At 42.9% G+C, this 20754-nt stretch overlaps 1 protein-coding gene across 13 annotated transcripts in view; it reads right to left on the bottom strand.

Annotated features, from left to right (window-relative positions):
- Nucleotides 1-20754, bottom strand: part of HHAT (hedgehog acyltransferase) — a 351381-nt gene that overhangs the window by 82573 nt on the left and 248054 nt on the right. For all 13 annotated transcript variants that reach the window (XR_012513537.1, XM_074385137.1, XM_074385142.1 and 10 more), the window contains one exon: nt 3719-3920. Coding sequence is in view for 12 of the 13 variants with exons in the window: in XM_074385137.1 (XP_074241238.1) it covers nt 3719-3920 (202 nt within the window). In the remaining variant the exon portion in view is untranslated. The remainder of the gene's footprint in view (nt 1-3718; nt 3921-20754) is intronic.

The raw sequence follows: 20754 nt of genomic DNA, 5'->3' as shown, positions 1-20754 counted from the left end.
AGAACAAATGCTGGAGGATGTGGAGAAGCGGGAATCATTGCACACTGTTGGTGGGAATGTAAAGTAGTACAGCCACTTTGGAAAACAGTTCAGGGGTTCCTCAAAAAACTCAGAATAGAATTATCATATGATCCATCAGTCCAATGACTTGGGATATACTCAAAAGAAAGGAAATCAGTATATTAAAGAGATATGTGCACTCCCATGTTTACTGCAGCACTATTCACAATAGCCAGGATTTGGAAGCAACCTAAGTGTCCATCAACAGACAAATGGATAAAGAAAATGTGGTACATACACACAGTGGGGTATTATTTAGCTATGAAAAAGGATAAGAGCCTATCTTTTTCAACAACATGGATGTAACTGGAGGTCATTAAGTTAAGTAAAATAAGCCAGGTACAGAAAGACAAACCTCACACGTTCTCACTTGTTTGTGGGAGTCAAAAATTAAAACAACTGAATTTGTGGAGATAGAGAGTAAAAAGATGATGACCAGAGGCTTGGAAAGGGCAAGAGGATGGTGAATGAGCACAAAAATATAGTTATATAGAAGTAATAAGATGCAGTATTTGGTAGAACAGGGTGACTACAGTCAACAATTAGACATTTTGAAATGACTGGAAGAGTACAATTGGATTGGTTGTAACCCAAAGAAAGGATAAATGCTTGAGGTGATGAATAACCCATTTACCCCCAAGTGGTTATCACATATTGCATGTCTGTATCAAAATCTCATGTACTCCATAAACATCTACTATGTACCCACAGACATTATTTACGAAGTTCTGACAAAGAAAAAATAATTGTTATTTAGATATCTGCTAATCTACCCTAACAAAACAGATGAAGAATATACATCATGAAGAAAGGGTATGATGGTTAATTTTATATGTAAACCTGACTGGGACCAAATATTCACTTAAATATTATTCATGGGTGTTCTGGTGAAGGTGTTTCTGGATGAGATTAACATTTGAATCAGTAAACTGAATAAAGCAGATTTCCTGCCCCAATGTGAGTGGGCCTCATCCAATCTGTTGAAGTTCTGAATAGAACAGAAAGCTAAGACAGAATTTTTTCTGTCTTCAAGCCGGATTGTCTTTGAGCTAGGACAATGGTGGTTTTGTTTGTTTGTTTGTTTGTTTGTTTGGACTGGAACTTACACCATCAGCTCTCCTGGGTCTGAATTTCTCAGCCTACAAAGTCACATGGTCTAATTCTGTATACTAAATTTCTTTACCATCATCTCTATCCTCCACCCCCTCCACACACCCTATTGATCTGTTTCTCTGGAGAACTCTGAATAATACTGAGGATGTGAGGGGCATGCAGAATGAGCTCGCATTGTGAAAATACTATCAGATAAACTGGAGAGACTAAAGTCAGATGAAAATGGGTCCAACAGAGGCAGGAAGTCTTTATTTGGATTTTGACAGAAAAACAGAAAATTCATGGAAAGAGAGAGAAGAAGGGTGATCTACGTGGGAAAATAGTTCACTCAAAATGTCGTGTGCATTTGGAATGCCAGCCATTTTTTCCAAAGGAAAATCAATTCTGTGTGGCACTACAAAAGAAACAGGGTAATGGAGGAAGACTATGACTGGACAAGTGCAGGAAGAACTAAAGAATCGACCTGATATGAAAGTGCAAATTGTGCACTGACTTGACGCTGAGGCTCACTCAGACAACGCGATAGACAGAGTAAGGGGATCCTGGCCCTGTGCTCCAGGACTGCATCGTCTAAGCAGCCGTAACTGCCTAGCAGGCTTCCAGGTGATAAAAACAGGTTTCATAAAATATGTTCTTGCTCAATAAATATACAAGCCAAACATCGTATTTTCAACATACAAAACAAATATTTAGGCCAAAAAATGCATATCAAAAATTACTATGCACCAAGTACTTCAGTTGTAGACAGAAGGTCAAGTGAGGTGAATGAGTGAGTCTGGGAGCAAGCTGTGATGGAGCAAGGTAGACATGCGAGAGCCTCATCCTGTGAGTAAATGTGCTTGATGCCTCGACTTATTTTGAACCCAAATGAACAGGCCGCAGGCTACATAGCACAGTTGGCTTACTCTAACATTTTAGGTTTTTAAAATTATTAGCAGCCTAAGCTATGGCTCAAGGGCCACAGAGCACTGCTTAACACTAAGTTCAAGGTTAATGTTAGTTGCCTCATGAAAGAACACAGAAATGGGTTACAGGGCTCCAAATTGGGCTGAAAAGAACCTTCTGACTTTCTAAGGTGATACCTGTGTTTTCAGGCTTTGGGGAAGAATGCTTTGATTTGAAGATGAAGATTAAAATCTCTATGATACCATTCTCTTTGGTTTTCTTGTGTGTTCCATAGCCATGGCTTTCACTGAAATCCCATTTTCTATTAGAATCTACTGGCATTTCTTCCCTGCCGATGGCTGGGTACTACTACCAAAAAAATATTTGTCTTTATACACACATGAGCATATGTAAATCCCCTCCAAAGTGTTGTCTGATTACTCATTTCAGTTTTTAATTGAAGTAACTGTCCACTTGTACTATGGATATCTTTATAAAAAAACATGTAAATGTATTTTGTTTTGGCAGGGTTTTTAAAGTGCATTTTCTTTAGTTATTCATACTGGGTGAAATGTAGCCACATTAATCATCGTTTTAATTTTCTGTGTGTGATTACCCGCCATGAACATTGATGCTAGCACATTTCTTTTTAGCTACTTTTTTCAGGATTAGAGGGATATTGCTCCAACTTCAGAACTGATGATTTCCTACAAGATTCTAATATATCTTATACCATATTTGCAAGATAAAAGCTATGCTCATAGTTTAAAATCACTCAAATGACATGTGTAAAGAGAAATGCTTCACTGATTTTCCAAATCATTTTCCTGTACAGTTGAACTATTTCTTAAAACCTTAGCTGTTTTTTATATCACTATTACAGTAACTATCAAGGATTTAAAATACCAGTCATACTCAATATTAGCAAAGGCATTCTTAGGCACCACTGCTAGAAATATAAACTAGTGTACTTTTGTCTACAGGGCAGTTAAGAGTTAATAAGCGATATGTACGATAAACCTTAAAGATGAGAAAAACCTTGAACCTGGAAATTTCACTTATGAGAATTCATCTTGGTTATGATACTCATCTTAATATAACTATCGACTAAGTTGTTAGTTGCAAAAAAGCTTTAGAATAATATGATTACTAATAATAGGAGACTAAAATAAATTATGGCATATCCACGTAATGGAATTCTATGCAGCCATTTAAAAGGGTGGCTAGGTATGGACTCAGTGACTTAAAAAGGTGATCCCGATACAATCTTATCTCTATAATAGCAATTGTTTTAATGTTACATACATATGTCTGTGTGTACATACACATAAAAAAACTTACAAAAATGGATCTTAACATGATTTCTGTTAAAGAGTTTTCCTTTTTTTCTTTAAATCTTCTAATTTTTATATAATACATTTTTATAGTTATAACATATATATATATTATATACACATACATACATATATATGCACCACGGAAGCTTCTTTTCCAGCTGTCCTGCCTCTAGGCATATGGACTTTGAAGCAACCTAGCAGGAAGGGCCCATGCTGGGGGTGGGGGTGGAGGTGGGAGCGGGGAATCTGAAGGCCCCATCTCTCCCAAACCTGATCGGCCTAGCTCAGCTGTCCCATAAGACAGGAGCAATGATCCTGCTCACCAGACTGTCCTGGATGCAGGGAGTCTCCACTAGCCTCCGGACTCCGTTCTCCACAGTGACTCCCAGCCAGTTGAGCGCTGCCCAGCACCAGAGGTAGTCGTAGCCGCCATGCCAGTAGCTCACAAATGCAAATGTCATTGCCGTGGAAAACAGCGTCCCCAGCAGGCCATGCTGGGATCCACCTACTGGAATGTACACATACCTAGAGAAAGAAGAGGCTGTTAGGAGCCATGAATAGGGCTGCCCTGCAACTCTGCCTGCTCCCTGGATTTACTCCCCTGTTGAACGCCACTGTTCACATATGCATATCCTCCCTCACTTCCAGGAGGCCAGATTCCTTGGATTCTCCATCCCTCAAGGAGTTGGCAAAAACCCAAGCCTCACCTCTGCAAGGCTTTAGGTTAAATGAACACAAAGGCTCAAGGCTTCTCATTACTAGAACAAAATAGCACTTGCAAAAGGCAGGGCCAGAAGTCATGAATTTAGAGTTTCTGAAAGGGATGTGCCCAACCCTGGAAACCCAAACACAGAATGGCAGTTAAGTTTCTGACCACATGGGGCCAGCAACCTTCAAGGCAGGTGATACGGTTTGGTTGTGTCCCCATCCAAATCTCATCTTGAATTGTAGCTCCCATAATCCCCACATGTCAAGGGAGGGACCCAGTGGGAGGTAACTGAGTCATGGGAGCAGGTTTTTCCTATGCTGTTCTCATGATACTGGGTAAGTCTCACGAGATCTGATGGTTGTCTAACAGGCAGTTCCCCTGCACAAGCTCTCTTGCCTGCCACCATGTAAGACATGCCTTTGCTCTTCCTTTGCCTTCTGCCGTGATTGTGAGGCTTCCCTAGCCATGCAGAACTGTGAGTCCATTAAACTGTTTTTTCTTCATAAATTACCCAGTCTTGGGTATTTCTTCATAATGGTATGAAATGGAGTAATACAGCAGGGGTGGATTTGACAGATCAGATTACTAAATTTATGGTAAACCCATTTTTAAACACAATTGCTAAGACCATGTTCCTAAACAGGCAGGAGCTGGGTGCTGCAGATGGATGCCAGAGCCGGTTCCCAACTTTCTAGGCAGGGTGCCCAGAAGTAGTCGTGAATCCACAGTAAAGAAAAGGGCTCTATGCTCACAGGGCAGCCAAACTACCAGACAAAATGCATAGCTGCCCCCTGGGTATGTTCTCCATTGCTGAGACAGCTGCCTGAGTCCACAGAGACAGGACTATGTTCTTCAATCAGTATTTTCCTGCTTCAGTTGGACAAAACTCACACCTTGAGCTGTTAGGACCTGGAGAGCTAGGAGCACACCCTTTTTGCAACAGCCTTTTTAAAAAGCCCACAGGCCTTTGTTTATTGCTGGTTGGTGCTTCTTTGTCCAACTTTCCTCCAGGAGGGAAAAGTAAAATATCCTTTTTTGAATACACAATATGTTCCAGGTACAACATGACACTTTATGTGTACCACTCTGATCCTTTTAAGCACCATACATATGGTTTATATCCACTGCCCCCAGCATCTTAAACAATTTAGCATCTGCTAATATATTATTTTAACTTGGGGGAGGAGATCAAACCTATTTTTGAGGAGGAAATAAAATTGTTTTTTGAGAAGAAATTGTTCTAGTCAAAATGTTTTTCAATAGAACTATTTTACTTTTAAAGACAGCATCTCCAAATGTTCCCAAGGCAGGAGTGCAGTAGTGCAATGATAGCTTACCACAACCTCAAACTCCTAAACTCAGACAATCCTCCCACTTCAGCCTCCCAGGTAGCTGGGACTACAGGAATGCACAATGACACCTAGCTAATTTAAAACCTTTTTTTGTAGCGATGAAAAAAGTTGCCCAGGCTGGTTTTGAACTCCTAGTCTCAGTGATCCTCCTGCCTCAGCCTCCCAGAACGTCAAGATTACAGTCATGAGTCACCATACCTGGCTTAATAGAAGAATTTTATAGGTAGGCAAGGTAAAAATGAAAACAACTTATCAGGCAATAAAGAAATCTTTTGAAAGACTATATGATTGTAAATTATTTAAAAATGTGCCACTTGACAGACTCTCTCCTTGACTAAACTTTAGCCAAGCTCCTCTGAGCATTCTAGGCCTCAATCTTGGTGTCCATCTTTATCGTAGCAAGAATCATGCTAAGTCAGTTTAGAATGAACCCCTCATTTGCAATATCTGATCATGCTCCATTATCTGGTCAAATTCTTCAGCACCTACTCTTGGTGTCTGATCGCCCTGGCTGCCTTCAGGAGGAATCCTGTTAGGTCTGTTTAGCCAGAATCCCCCTATTTTCCAATGTTTCCTCTAAATAATATTCCACTCAATGACCCCCACCTTGCTCCTTGGCTATATTCCCCTTGTCCATGCTGTATTCAGAATTAAGCCCAGTTCTGGTTGGGTGTGGTGGCTCATGCTTGTAATCCCAGCACTTTGAGAGGCTGAGACACAGGTGGATCATCTGAGATCAGGAGTTCAAGACCAGCCTGGCTAACAGTGAAACCCTGTCTCAACCAAAAATACAAAAATCAGCTGGGCATGGTGGTGCATGCCTGTAGTCCCAGCTACTCTGGAGGCTGAGGCAGAAGAATCGCTTGAACCCGGGAGGAGGAGTTGGAGGTTGCAGTGAGCTAAGAACACGCTACTGCACTCCAGCCTGGGCTACAGAGCAAGATCCCCTCTCAAAAAAACAAAAAAGAATTGAGTACAGTTCTATACTGAGGTCTCTTTTCCCCTATTACAATAGTTCCTGAATAAAATTTTTACTGCTTCAACTACTACCTAGGTCTGGTTTTCCTTTAACATCCTCCACTCTCAAATATGTTCCAGTTTCTAGTTTAGATAATAAATTATGTGATCACCTTAGATAATCCCATTTTATGGGTAAGGAAACCAAGGTTGAGAAGTTTATTTGCCCAAGGTACACAGCTAGGAAGGAGAAGGACCAGGATCCAAATATGCATCTGTACCTCCAACTTACTGCTTCCATTACATCCCTGGGCTAATTTTTAAAGTCCTCTATATTTCACCCCAATCAGGAATAATTAAACTGGAAGGCATGTGAGAATGCAGCAGTTTGAGAAATAGGTAAAGCAAAGCCAGTACTTTCATTTGTGCCAAAACAGGACCATCTTCACAATCATATCAGCAAATAGGCATCAAGCCCTTATGCAGATTAAGGGATCTGCCTGTTGAGCATGTCTTTAAAACTTCAGAGAATTCCTGGCATTATGAGAAACAGACATGACTTTGTTCCTGCTACAAGGATGGGCATACCTGCTTGTGAAACAACAGCAAACAAGTCCCACCATTAAGCTATGTGCCGTGGTACAAAGTACACCAGAAAGGTTTGAGAGTGCAGGGGAGAAGGGTGTGGGGTAAAAGAGGCTTAAGGGCGAAACTTCAGCAAGGCCGAGAGGGTGAGTTCTGCTAGGTAAAGAGAAGGTTGGGCACTGCAGCAAGTGCAGCAAGGACACAAACGAGGGGCTGGATGACAAGTTAGAAAAGCCGGACAGCCCAGGGCATAGTGGTCTTATCCAGTGTTCTGCTGCCCCCCAGAGGCTTCTTGGTCATTGGTGTAGAATACTCAGCAGAGGCAAAAAAAAAAAAAAAAAAAAAAAAAAAAAAAAAAGCCACCATTCGCTGTCTCCTACCTATGTGGAGGTAACCGCTGGCTTATCATGAGGCGCCCTTAACTTTACATCATCAGCACTGTATGTAAAAATAATAGGGTGATCAGACCTATTGCAAAAGGACAAAGAACAACTTCTCTTTAAGGAAACTGGGCAGATGGCTGTTTTACAAAACAGATTATCAAATGCTGTCTTCATCCAACCTGCTTCATGTTCAGTTTTTATTTGTTTGTTTAATCGTATCTCACTATATAAAAGTGAGCTGCAACTGGGGATGGTGGCTCACGCCTGTAATCCAACACTTTGGGAGGCCAAGGCTGGGGCGGGGCGGGGGGGGGTCACTTGAGATGAGGAGTTCAAGACCAGCCTGGCCAACATGGTGAAACCCTGTCTCTATTAAAAATACATAAATTAGCTAGGCATGGTGGTGCACACCGACAGGCCCAGCTACTTGGGAGGCTGAGCCAGGAGAATTGCTTGAACCTGGGAGGCGGAGGTTGCAGAAAGCCTAGATTGCACCATGGCCCTCCAGCCTGGGTGACAGAGCAAGACTGTCTCAACAAAATGAGCTGCACCGTATATGTCAGAAAACCACAGTATAAAAACCTCTCTTTTTCCACACCAGTGGTACTTGATCTTGAATTTAACTCCAAGAAGGACATGTTTTCAAGCTTGTGATGAGGAAGCATCTAGCCCCAAAATTACATGCCCAGCTATTTTGGGCATCTCCTGGAACCATGGCTCTGTTACTTTGCCTTCAAAATGACAGCCAACAAAAATATCTGAAAATTCCTTCAATTCTAGAAATTCATATATGGCAGGTGTCCAAGGACATGAGGCTGCTTGTTTCAAGCCAGAGAAGGTAGAGCTTCCAGACTGGAAGATAAAAATCCCTTCTTTATTCTTCGTTTCTAGAAGGCAGTACGTGTGGTGAAAAGGAGAGGAAACAGGTTATTTTCTTTTACAAATTCTACCGTCTTCTGTCAGTTCCACAATTAATAAAAACAGAAACATGTCTTTTTTTAGAAAAGCAATAGTATGAAACCGCTTCCTAAGACTCGCTGCACAGTAAATTGATTTCCCAATGGAAGAAAGCAATCAACACCACCTTCTCAGAAAGCAAAACTAAGAAGATTGCCTCTCGTCAGTGACTATGTCAGGTTCAGCCTTCAAGAAGCCTGCCTCTGTCTGGCCGGCTTCGTGTGGTCACTGCTTATGGAAAATGCTGCACTCACCTTCTTAATTTAAAAGCATCTCACCAAATCAATGCACTGTAGCAAACCCCCAACTCAGGAGGAAGAATCTATATAAAATGCAGACGGTATTGATGACATCTACCCTTTACTGAGTGCCCATGCGCGAAGTGCTTTATGCATACTACTTCTAATCATTAAAACAACCCTGCAAGGAAATAGCCATTAGGCCTATTTTACACAGGAGAGATGAAATCTGCACCTAGAATGTTGTGTTTCCAACACCGTCAGGTCTAGGTGCTTTTGGTGACGTTTCTCATTTAACCAAATCTTCAAAACAGTCTCCACAGAAATATCCACTGGTGTTTTATTAACTGAAAAATTCCTTTCTAGGAAAGAATTCTTGCTCAAGAGAATAATGCTTACAATTTACAAAGGGATTTGAGCCAATGAACTCTCTTAGCCACTGTTCAGTGTCAGAAAACAAGAGGTATAACTTCTGCTTTTGAACAGACTAAGTAGTTACCCTCAGTCCCACAAGCAGAGATAATACACCTGCTATCTCAACTCCCTGACATCCTGCAGAGGTCTGCTTATGTCAGAGTGGAACATAAAATGTTGGTGGCATGGCCAGGCTTGGTCACTCACGCCTGTAATCTCAGCACTTTGGGAGGCCAAGGCAGGCTGATCACCTGAGGTCAGGAATTCAGGATCAGCCTGATCAACATGGAGAAACCCCATCTCTACTAAAAATACAAAATTAGCTAGGTATGGCGGCACATGCCTGTAATCCCATCTACTTGGGAGGCTGAGGCAGGAGAACTGCTTGAACCTGGAAGGGAAGGGGCAGATTGCGGTGAGCCAAGATCATGCCACTGAACTCCAGCCTGGGCAACAACAGCAAAACTCCAACTAAAAAAAAAAAAAAAAAAAAAAAAAAAAAAGTGGTGGTGAGGGTGATGCTAAGTAGGTGTACATAAAGGGAGAAGAAAATATCTAGCTCCCTCACACTCACTATGAAAAACAACACAAATATACACCTTACAGTGGGACACAGTGGTGGTGAGAATCCACATGGGAAACGCATTAATCTTTAAATCACAACACTTCCTTTTTCCAAGGACCTATACAATAGCTCCCTAGCTTGCTACATTTTCACTTAACTCTGTGACAGACTAACCCCAGACTCCAACAAGGTATAAAGATGAAGCACCAGACACTGACAGACATGGCTTTCACTGTCCCCTGCACTGAACCCAGGTGGGCTTGCTGGTTCCCTGTCATCACTTAACCTATTGCTTGGCTGGGCTCGGACCGGCAGTTGCTGATATCCTAACTCCAGCTCCACCGTAACTTTCCACCCTATTTTCCTTCTCCCCACCTAGCTCTCCTGACAAATCCTAAAATCCGGAATGAAGGACTGATACCCTTGGTGCCTTGGGTCATACCATTTTCACATCTAGAAGACATACTCCATCCTCCCTGATTTTCCAACTCCTACTCAGTCTACAAAATCCAATGGATTTTCCACCTCCTCCAAGAAGTCTCTTTTGAATTTTTCAACTTGCAATTTAATCCAGGAACCTACTGTGTGCACTGTCTGTACCACTGATTGAACAGCCGTTTACCAGAATGTATCTATGATGGGTGCCATTTTAACTAAATTGCAAGATTCATTCAGACAGCACTAGATATGTGATGTGCATGCACGTGTGTATGCATACGCATGTCACACAGCTATCAGTCAACAGTACTTACATATATATAACATTACAACTTCCATTTACTGCTCATAGCCTCTAATAGCTTTTAAACTTGTTACAAATTGTTACCATTGTCATGAACCCATTAAAAGCAACAGGAATCAAGGGATGATGGACTTGTGCCAGGTACATGGAAACTTCAGAAGAGACTTCAGAAGGAATAAGGTCCTGTGCCAGGTACGTGGAGACTTCAGAAGACACCCATTCCCAAAGGATACAGACTAGTGAAGGAGTTGAAGTTTCTCCATACTTTGTAATCCTAATAACCCTATTAAAGTCAAAAGTATGTGTCACGGCACCTCTGGAACTACTCCAACCCTAAGAGATTTACCCCCAAAGCAAAAGAATTAATCCTTTAAAGAACAGAGCCTTTAGTGGCTAGGAAAGGCAAGACTTTGGTCCATGTTACATTGGTAGTAAGGCGACTTCACCTTGGCTTCACCTGGGCTCTGAGACCAGCCCCTGCTCAGGTTTCTCTACAGAGCTGGCTGTGCTGTCTTGGGCCCAGCTCTCACGGGCAGCAGCTCCCCTGACTCAACCCTGGCTCTGGTTTTGGGCTTGCCCTACATTTTAGTGATCTATCTCATGGCCAATGATGACCCTCCAGTAAAATCTCCATTGTCTAGGTAGTCTTCACAAAGGAAGCTACCCATCTGCTTATAAAAAGTTCTCACAATCTACCCATCTGACAAACGTCTAATATCCAGAATTTACAAGGAACTTAAACAATTTACAAGAAAAAAACAATCCCATCAAAAAGCAGGCAAAGGATACGCAGACACTTCTCAAAAGAAGACAACAAATGTGAAAAAAGGTCAATATCATTTAGCATCAGAGAAATGCAAATCAAAACCACAATGAGATACCATCTCATGCCAGTCAGAATGGCGATTACCAAAAAGTCGGAAAACAACAGATGCTAGGGAGGCTGTGACAAATTGCAAGGCTTTCACACTGTTAGTGGGAATGTAAATTAGTCCAACCACTGTGGAAGACCATATGGCAATTCCTCAGGGATCTAGAACCAGAAATGCCACCTGACCAGGCAATCCCATTACTAGGTGTATACCCAAAGGAATATAAATCATTCTACTATAAAGACACATGCACAGACATGTTTTATGCAGTATTATTCACAATAGCAAAGATATGGAACCAACCCAAATGCCCATCAATGACAGACTGAATAAAGAAAACCTGTGGAATACTATGCAGCCATATAAAGGAATGAGATCATGTCCTTTGCAGAGACATAGATGAAGTTGGAAATCATGATCCTCAGCAAATTAACACAGGAACAGAAAACCAAATACCACATTCTCACTCATAAATGAGAAGTGAACAATGAGAACACATGGACACAAAGAGGGGAACAACACACCCCAGGACCTGTTGGGGGTAGGGGGAGGGAACTTAGATGACAGGTCAATAGGTATAGCAAACCACCACGGCACACGGATACTTATGTAACAAACCCACACGTTCCGCACCCGTATCTTTTTTAAAATAAAAATAAAAATAAAAAGTTTTCAAAGGAAGGTGCACACAAAAAGGAGTATACTTTGCTTTTAATATCTTTCTGTCCAGTAGAGATCATAACAGCATTTTAAGAGTAATAACCAGCAGTTGTTAATGGGCAAGCACAGACTTTGTCATCTCCAGAAGGCTAAGAGGAGTCTATTTCCAAAGCAGAGAAAATATTCTGAGCTGGGCTAATTCTCAGCTCCTTTACTAAAAGATGCTGTAGGTAAGCTTCATATGCAATTCTGAAAATTACCTATTAAAAATTCTAGGCCCTCTTTGGCAACAGAACATTGTGGAATTTATAAAACAGAAATTAAAGTCAAGCTATATTTAGCCTACAATTAAACTTCTAGGTTAATTAGATGCCAATATTTTAAAAAATAATCATCTTTCTTTTTGCTCCATAAAGCTGGTAGTTCAGTGGGTTGAAGTATTGTGATGATGAACCCAAGCTTGGAGCTTCCATCTTAGAGAAAGATTCAACCTCACCTTCATAGTTCAAAACCCAAATTCTGGCTTCACAAAAGCTCTATCTTTCTCCCAGAAAGAGAGGCTTAAAGAGTATGAATGGCTTAGGCCAATATCTCTGATGAATATAGATGCAAAAATCCTCAATAAAATAGTGGTACACCAAATTCAGCACCACATCCAAAAGCTTATCCACCATCACCAAGTCGGCTTCATCCCTGGGATATAAGGCTGGTTCAACATATGCAAATTAACAAACATAATCCACCACATAAACAGAACCAATGACAAAAACCACATGATTATCTCAAAAGATGCATGTTAAGTATTCTTAACACACACACACACACACACACACAACCCATAGGAGTACAAGGAAACTTTTGGAGGTGATGGATATGCTTATTACTTTGATCATGGTGATGGTTTCATGGGTGCTTGCATATGTCTAAACTCATCAAATAGTACACATTTTGTACATCAATTACACTCTAATAAAGCTGGGGATTTTAAGAGCTATTATCATAATGAGTAGCATTCCTATATCTTTCATCAGCATTTGAAGACACCAAGAACACTGGCCTGCTTGCTCAGGGATGTTCTTTACTTAAAAACCCTTAGGTCCTAAAAACACCACGTCAGATCCAGGTCACTAGTGCTAAGGGATCAAAGCTAAGGATTCAACACCCACATATACCTGTTGATTATGTTTAATTCTGATGACAGCCAGCTGTTTTCCACACACCTAACACTGGCTGCGGAGATGCCTACAGAGGGCATGTGGGTGTGTTGGGGTAAGGCAGTACCTACCACAATTTTGTCTATCACCAACATTTTGCCATCAAATAACTGTCATCCTTCTCCTTAGCTTCCCCCTTTACCTGCCAAGTAGAAAGTTCACCTGACCAAGTCATTTTCTTATAATGAATTACTGCAGTAACTATTTAAAGTAATTCCTTATGCAGGTTCACTCATTTTACCAGTTTAAGAGATGCAATGTCCTGGAAGGTCAAAGTCATGATGACACATGTGTCTTTGTGGTATTACAATCTTCACACCAGAGACTGTGAAACAAGCAAGGAAAGCAAAGCACCAAAGGCACTTTTTAAAATCTCATGCATTAAGGCCGGGCGCGGTGGCTCAAGCCTGTAATCCCAGCACTTTGGGAGGCCGAGGCGGGTGGATCACGAGGTCGAGAGATCGAGACCATCCTGGTCAACATTGTGAAACCCCGTCTCTACTAAAAAAAAATACAAAAAACTAGCTGGGCGTGGTGGCGCGTGCCTGTAATCCCAGCTACTTAGGAGGCTGAGGCAGGAGAATTGCCTGAACCCAGGAGGCAGAGGTTGCGGTGAGCCGAGATCGCGCCATTGCACTCCAGCCTGGGTAACAAGAGCGAAACTCCGTCTCAAAATAAAATAAAATAAAATAAAATAAATCTCATGCATTAAAACTAGCTCCCAGTCACAAACAGGGACGTGCCACAGACTGGGGAGGTGTACACCTCCCAGAAAGGAGTATGCACTGGTTCCCTCCCTGGGGTTTCTAACCCTCTTCTTTTGCTTTCCAGCACATTGAAGCCTAGCATCCCCAGGGCTCCCAGGCCTAGGTCTATTCTGGGTTATAAATAAACACCATATAAAACAGATTCTTTGGAGGTCTGAGCAAAGGAGACAGAGTGGGAATTTACACTCTTCAGTGCTGCAGAGCAGAGTCTAATTGCTAATAAAAAGGTCCTTGAAGCCTCAGTTTAATAACCACTGAGATTTTCTGGCCGCCTGCCTGTCTTCCCACCTTTCTCCCAAGAGGATGCTAAAAGCATTTATGAGCTTCCCTAGGCCAGAGAAGAAGGTGGGGGTGGGTATGAAAAGGCAGAAGTAAAGGGGCAAATGAGGATGTCCAAATGAAGGGCCGCATGACTTCTCCCACTGCAGAGTCAGGAGGGAAGGGGTGGGGGAAAGAGCCCACTCTCCCTTGCCCCTAAGGCATTTCCCAACCTTTGCTTTATCAGCAGGTCCCAAATCCAGGCATCAAAATTACCACCATCCTGGGCGTACACTTCCTCTAATCAGCATGTGAACTACTGGTTTCTCCTGGATGTTTCCTTTCCATCCCTGCCTCTCACTCACATCCTATTCAATGCCTCTTCTGCTGATCCTAATCTTAAAACTCATTTATCATGGCTGTTAGGAAAACGTCCGGTATAAAATAAACATGTACAACTTAAGGTTACTGTGCTGGGACAATGCTTGGAGTCTCTAGAAGAAAGTGCTGAGAACAGGTGCAATAAAGAAATGCCCAACTGATTCTCAAAGCATTTCATTCCTCTTCTTGGTTTACAGTGTAATGATTTTGTGGCAGCCATGCTGGAGACAGCCCCAGAGGCAGGGCCTGTGGCCTTGGTAGATGTATACTCCAAGTATACTCCATGTATACTCAAGGCAACGCAGTATCACACATACAAAGTCTGGTCGGTCAGTCAGCCGAAACAAAAATCAGCAGCTGAGAGGTGTAACATAAAGGAATACAACGGGCAAGTTCTTTGTTGTCAGGAAGCATCTAGTTTATTAAGGGTGGGTAAGTCCCTAACTTCAGGAGGGGTCCCACTTATAGTGGATTCCCATTGTATTACGGCCTAAATTAAACCCATCAGCTTGGCTTCTTCAAAGTCATTCTCCAACTGCCTCTTATGCCACTAATTTTCATCTTACCAATCTCCAAAATAGATTCTCCACCCCAGTTATTAACTTCATTCCCACCCAAGCGTGGGCCTTGTAATCATGCCATTCCATCCTCCAACCACCAGAGGCCCCTGGCCAGTCTTTTCCATCATTTGATCTTTCAAAATGGGTTTCACATTCACTTCCAGGAAAATTTCCCCAGCCAGTCTCACCCTTTGGTTCTTTATCTCTTGAAGATTCATGCATTCATCTCAACCTAGATGATTTCTTTCAATTTGCTCATGTGCTGCTCTTTATTACTTCTGTGCTACGTCACCAGGTTTGAGAGCATGCAGGATTCCTCACCTTGTATCAGTATCTGCAACACAGAATTATAACATTTTCCTTCCTGCTCCACCAGAGTCTAATTTAGACACCAAATTCAGGGGAGCACTCGATAAATCTGGTCAACTTCCTTTGTCTCCTGTTCTTTCCTTCAACCTTTTTATTTCCCCGATTCATTTCTCTTGCCTTTTTTTCTTTGACTGTCACTCTCTGCAAACAAAAGATGATTACAGTTTCTAGCTCTAGCTAGAAACTGTGGCTTCATAAGTGAATATTGTTTATGTCTGCGGCCGCTGTGTTCTCCTTTAAAGTGCTGTGAGGTTTGGAGGGAATATTTAGAAAGTCAGACTAAATCACAGATAACCAACAGGAGATACCCTGAGCAAAAGGGACGGCTGGTGGGGACGGATGGGATGGGGGTACGCACACATGCCAACACCAACTTCCCCAAGGAAGCTGCCAGAACTACTGAAAGAAAAGGGAGATTTAACCAGAAAGCAAAACTCCAGGGTGAAATGTTTTTAAAATTAAAGCACTCAAGTTGTGATATTTAACATATGTGACCTTAGTTTTAAAAGCCTCAAATAAAACCGTGGCTGTGCTCATCGGTATCTGTTATCTGCGAGGGGATGGGGTCCAGGAGGCCAACAAGAGTTGTCCTTTGCCGGATTACTTGGGTTGAGTGGTGTGGGATCACCACTGATCCTTAGAAAGCGCCTTAGAGCATAGAGTAGGGTGGCTGTAGGGATGAGTAAGTCAGGGTCACAGATTTCAGGGGGCAGTCACTTTCCTGGTTTTTGATTTATAACTGGGAACAGCTGAAGAGAGAACAGGCTACTAGAGAACCAGGTAATGAGGCCTCTCCAAAGGTTTATGAAGTTCTCAGAACATTTGGGACATAAGCATAAACTCTTGCAGAGTTTCATGACAATAGTGTGCCGTTTGCTACTAATTTCTATCAAAGCAGAGAGGATCTGTCTTCCCTAATTGGCTTTCAGGACACAGAGCTCCCGAAATATTAGCTTATACTTTCCCCACCCCTCTGCTGCCATGAAGTTAACTCTCATCTTTTAGCCAAAATTAAAATGCATAGGGAAATGCAAAATGCACAGGGGAGAGTTTGTTTGAGTGTGGGGTTGGGGGGTGGTTGGTCTCACTCTGCTGCCCAGGCTAGAATGTAGTAATGCAATCATGGCTCACTGCAGCCTCAAACTCCTGGGCTCCAGGGATCTTCCCACCCCAGCCTTCTGAGTAGCTGGGACTGCCAGTATACACCACCATGCCTGGCTAAGTCTTTTTTAAATTTTAGAGACCGGATTTCACTATGTTGCCCAAGCTGGTCTCAAATTCCTGGCCTCAAGCAATCCTCCCACCTTGGTCTCCACAGTTGCTGGGATTATAGGCACAACCCACAAAGCCCAGCCAAAGGGGTTACTTGCCGGAAGTCTGAGATGAATCTTGACAGAGGTAAATTATTTCCTAACAGCACATTTCTATTGTATCCTGGGCTTTCTTAAAGACACACTGGAATTGAAAATGCTCATCTAGGGTGGCACAGATGGGTTTCAATGCCCAGAAAGAAAATGCCAGCAGGTATTATATGGGCACCACTCCCAAAACACAGACACTCAACACTGTCTTCAGGAAGAAGGAAAATAAAAGTCTGAAACTGATGTGATTTTCAGAAAATAATCAAAGTGAAATGACTTCTGGTGGTAATGAGGAGACTGTTCCCTCTGTGGACTGAAATCCGCACTCTGACAAATCAGCTCTGACAGAACTGTTTCAACTGCCTCTCATTTACCGTAATTATGATTCACGATCCCCATCAGAGATGGCACCTTTTAAAGTTTGGCACTGAAAGATAAAACTGATAATGCTTGAGTTTGGACATGAATGACAATAAATCTGCAGTAGCCAACACAGCCGTGCCAGTATAACATTCACGGAAACAAAGCAAGAACATCGCCCCATGCTCAGGAAACAATGGCCCGGTAAGCAGATTTCTCTTAATGCAGTCAGGGCTGTGGCGATGCTGCTGCTTATCTGAAAAATCCCGTGGTAATTGAGTAAACTCTTGAGTGCACATTAGAGATTAATATTTTAAGAGCTGGCATTTTACACAGAGTCAGTCTAAGGATGACATTAAACGTGTCACAAAAGACAGAGTCTTCTGTACATTAAAAATGCCTCTGTTCATGCAATAAAACCGTAAGAAATCCAAAGATGTCAGCTGTAGATCTGGATATTAACGTGGTGACCCAGGCTAGGAAACAGCCACTTCCCAAGGGCTGGAGGAAGAAGTGCCTGTATTGATGGCATTTCACTTGCTTGCAAGGCTCCCTCTCAAGTGAGGTCAAGATGAGAAGAGAAGTTTTATGGGTCGGAGAGTACTGAGCTCGACTTTACCGTACCCCTGAGAAAGGCAGGCAGAGAAGATGAGAGTAATTAGTCACTCCCCAGTACAGGCGGCTAATGCTGCTGCAGAGAGAAGCCAGGTCCCGAGTGTGGGGATGCAGAGAAGCAGCTGGGTCCAAATGAAAGATGTGCTGTCCAAGCTCTTCCCACCCGCACCATGGGCCTGCCTTCCAAGACTATGACAGGAGAAACTGCAGACAAGGGGCAGCTGCCAAGCAAAGCCACTTCATGGCGGCCAAAGAACAAAGAGATCCCCTCCAAGCACCCGCATGCCTGTGGAGCCTCATTTACCCAGACTGCATGTGTTGACTTGAATCTAATGGCCAGTTACCAAATCAGCAGATCTGGGTCTCCAACACCATTAGCTTTTCTGACAAGAGAGAAAGACATGGAGGACCTGCTGTGTATGTGGTTCATGCGCAAAGACAAGCTGGAGGGCAGGAAAGAGCTGACCCACAACTCACTATCTTTGCCTTAGGTAGTATAGATCAGATTGTTTATTTTCAGAGGTCAAGAAGCAGACTGTTTTTCAATTCCATGGCTGAGGCCAGGAGATTGGGAAGCCTCCTTCAAGAGAATTCCCCATTTACCTAAATGAGAAGGCTGACTGCTCAGGCTGCAAAGCATGGGGGTTAAGATGAAGCTGTGGGCTTTAATCCTTACCCCTCTTAAAGTACCAAAAGCCAAGCACCATCCAGAGGGATGCTAGAATGGGCTGGACTGATGGGAGCAACCAAGCTACTCTTCAGAGTTCACCTTCGGGGCCAATATTCCAGCCTATCTGGTTAGCGCCACTTTGCTGCTGCATCACCTTAAGACTCGACAGTACTCGATGTACTGATCTCTCCTGCAGCTAAGTCACTTCAAATCACACCGTTCTAGCTCCTCAGTGAGGAGCCTGCTGGGAGAATGGAAGTCTGTATATTAGAGTGTATGCCAAGGGTGACCCCAAACTCTCATCAGTGCGAAGGTCTTTTTAGCCTGATGCCTATCCCTTCTGCTCCCCTCCACATGCACTCCTGGGTGATGGGTCTGTGGCTCGCCGTCTTCCTCAGTAGCACCAGCCCTGGGCACACAGCTGCCTCTGGCACAGTTGCAGAGTCCTTCATGTTCTCTCCAGCATCTCCCGCACCCTCCGGGAGTCCCTAGTTCCCAGGAGCCACATGCCCAACACCACTCTTGAAGGAAGCTTGCATCAGGGTCTCTGCTGAGCCTTTCAGGGCTGCACAGCTCTCTGGAGGACCCTCATCCAAAGCCCCCTGGGAGTAAGACACTTCCCAGGATCATGGTCTGAGCAGGGCATGGAACTTAGCAAAGGACCAAGCCTGCTCCCACGGCTCTGGATGAGCTCAAATACTTCCTAGGGGTGTACTTCCAGGGCAGAATGTGGCCTAGAGATCATTACTCCCTTCTCACAGTGCTAAGGTAAAATGTCTCCCTTTCAGGGTACAAGTTTCTAGGAACAAAGCACATAAACTCTAACAGTGGCTCCGGGTTGCACCTATATAACCTGGTATCATGTAAACAGTATAATGACTGTCCACTAGAATCAAACCAAGCCACTCTTGGCTCCCCAATCATTTTTGTGTATATTTGTGTTTGTGAAAGGAACGTGCCTATAAAAAATAGGCTAAGTATCAACTACAGGCTAGGCATAGGGATAATAAAAAAAGGGACTGAAGCATCTGTGCTTGCCAGGGGCAGACTGTTGAGAGGTATGTTCAACATCTAAAGGTACAGATAAAAAAGCAAATCAAAGCAGAATGAAAAAAATGCAGCCTGGAGCTACAGATAACTAGCATGTGCTGGGGGAAGAAGGGGTTGATTCTGAGGGGTGGCTCCAGGGACAGGTTCACAGGGAAGGCCACATCTGAGCTAGAGAAGAGAACACATAAAGCAGGAGAGGGCTCTAACGCTGTCTTTACTGGCTAGTTGACATCAATCCTAATGTATCCCTAATATCACTGACAAGCTCTTGCAAAGTCAATGTCAGAGGAAAAAGATTATCACTACCTTCTTGAATCATGAAAAAAAATCCTAACAGTTGACAAATTTAAAAATGTAATTGTACATGACTATGGAAAATCCAGAGGTAGACTACAAAAAGACACGTGGGTACATTATAAAGAAATGAAATGAGCCTTCTCAATGAGTGGAAAACACAAACTCAGGTTCTGCTGCCATATTCTTCTAACACACTTCTGACACTTGTGTGGGGGTTTTCGCCCACATACCAAACAAGCAATCAGTTCTGCAGTGATGCAAGCTGGGTGTCCTCTAACTCAATTTAATTCTGATAGTATCTACCCAGAGATGGGGTCAGGTCACACAGGTTGGGGACTCAGCCTCACAAGACTGAGATCCACTTCTGATGCTCATCACAAGCCCCAAATGGTTTTACCTGTGCTTCGGACCAACTGAGGCAGGAGCATAGTGTCTGGAGGCCAGGAACATAAGGCCAATCCATGCTGACTTCCTAGAACTAAATCAAATGGCAACACTTCAGCTATGACAGGAAATACGACCTCCATTTACACAGAGCCTACACTGAGTAAATGACTTTGTAACTTTATTTCATCCTCTTCATTTATATGTAAGCCAAGTAACCAATGGAAACTTTTTGAAGGTATTTAAACCCCAGAAAATTCTCTAACAGGGCTCCTGAGCCCCTATGCTTGGGTTTGCTCCTACCCAGTGGAGAATCTTTTCATTTTCAACAAATTCTGCTTTTGTTGCTTCATTCTTTCCTCACTTTGTTTGCGCAAAGAATTTTGTCCAATTCTTTAAGATGCTAAGAACCTAGACACTCTCCACTGGTAACATCATCAGCCATAAACTGGGGCTCCCATGACTCTCCCTCCTTGGGTTTTATTACTTTGCTACAGCAGCTCACAGGACTCAGGGAAACTCTAACCAACATCTACCTTCAATTATTATTATAAAGATTATTACAAAAGATACAAATGAAGAGACACATAAAGTGAAATATGGTGGAAAGGGCTCAGAACTTCCATGCCCTCCCCAGG

This window comes from Saimiri boliviensis, chromosome 14 (assembly GCF_048565385.1).
Source record: "Saimiri boliviensis isolate mSaiBol1 chromosome 14, mSaiBol1.pri, whole genome shotgun sequence".
Lineage (NCBI taxonomy): Eukaryota > Metazoa > Chordata > Mammalia > Primates > Cebidae > Saimiri > Saimiri boliviensis.
Note: the sequence above shows the minus strand (reverse complement) of the source record. Positions and strands in the feature narration are given on the sequence as shown.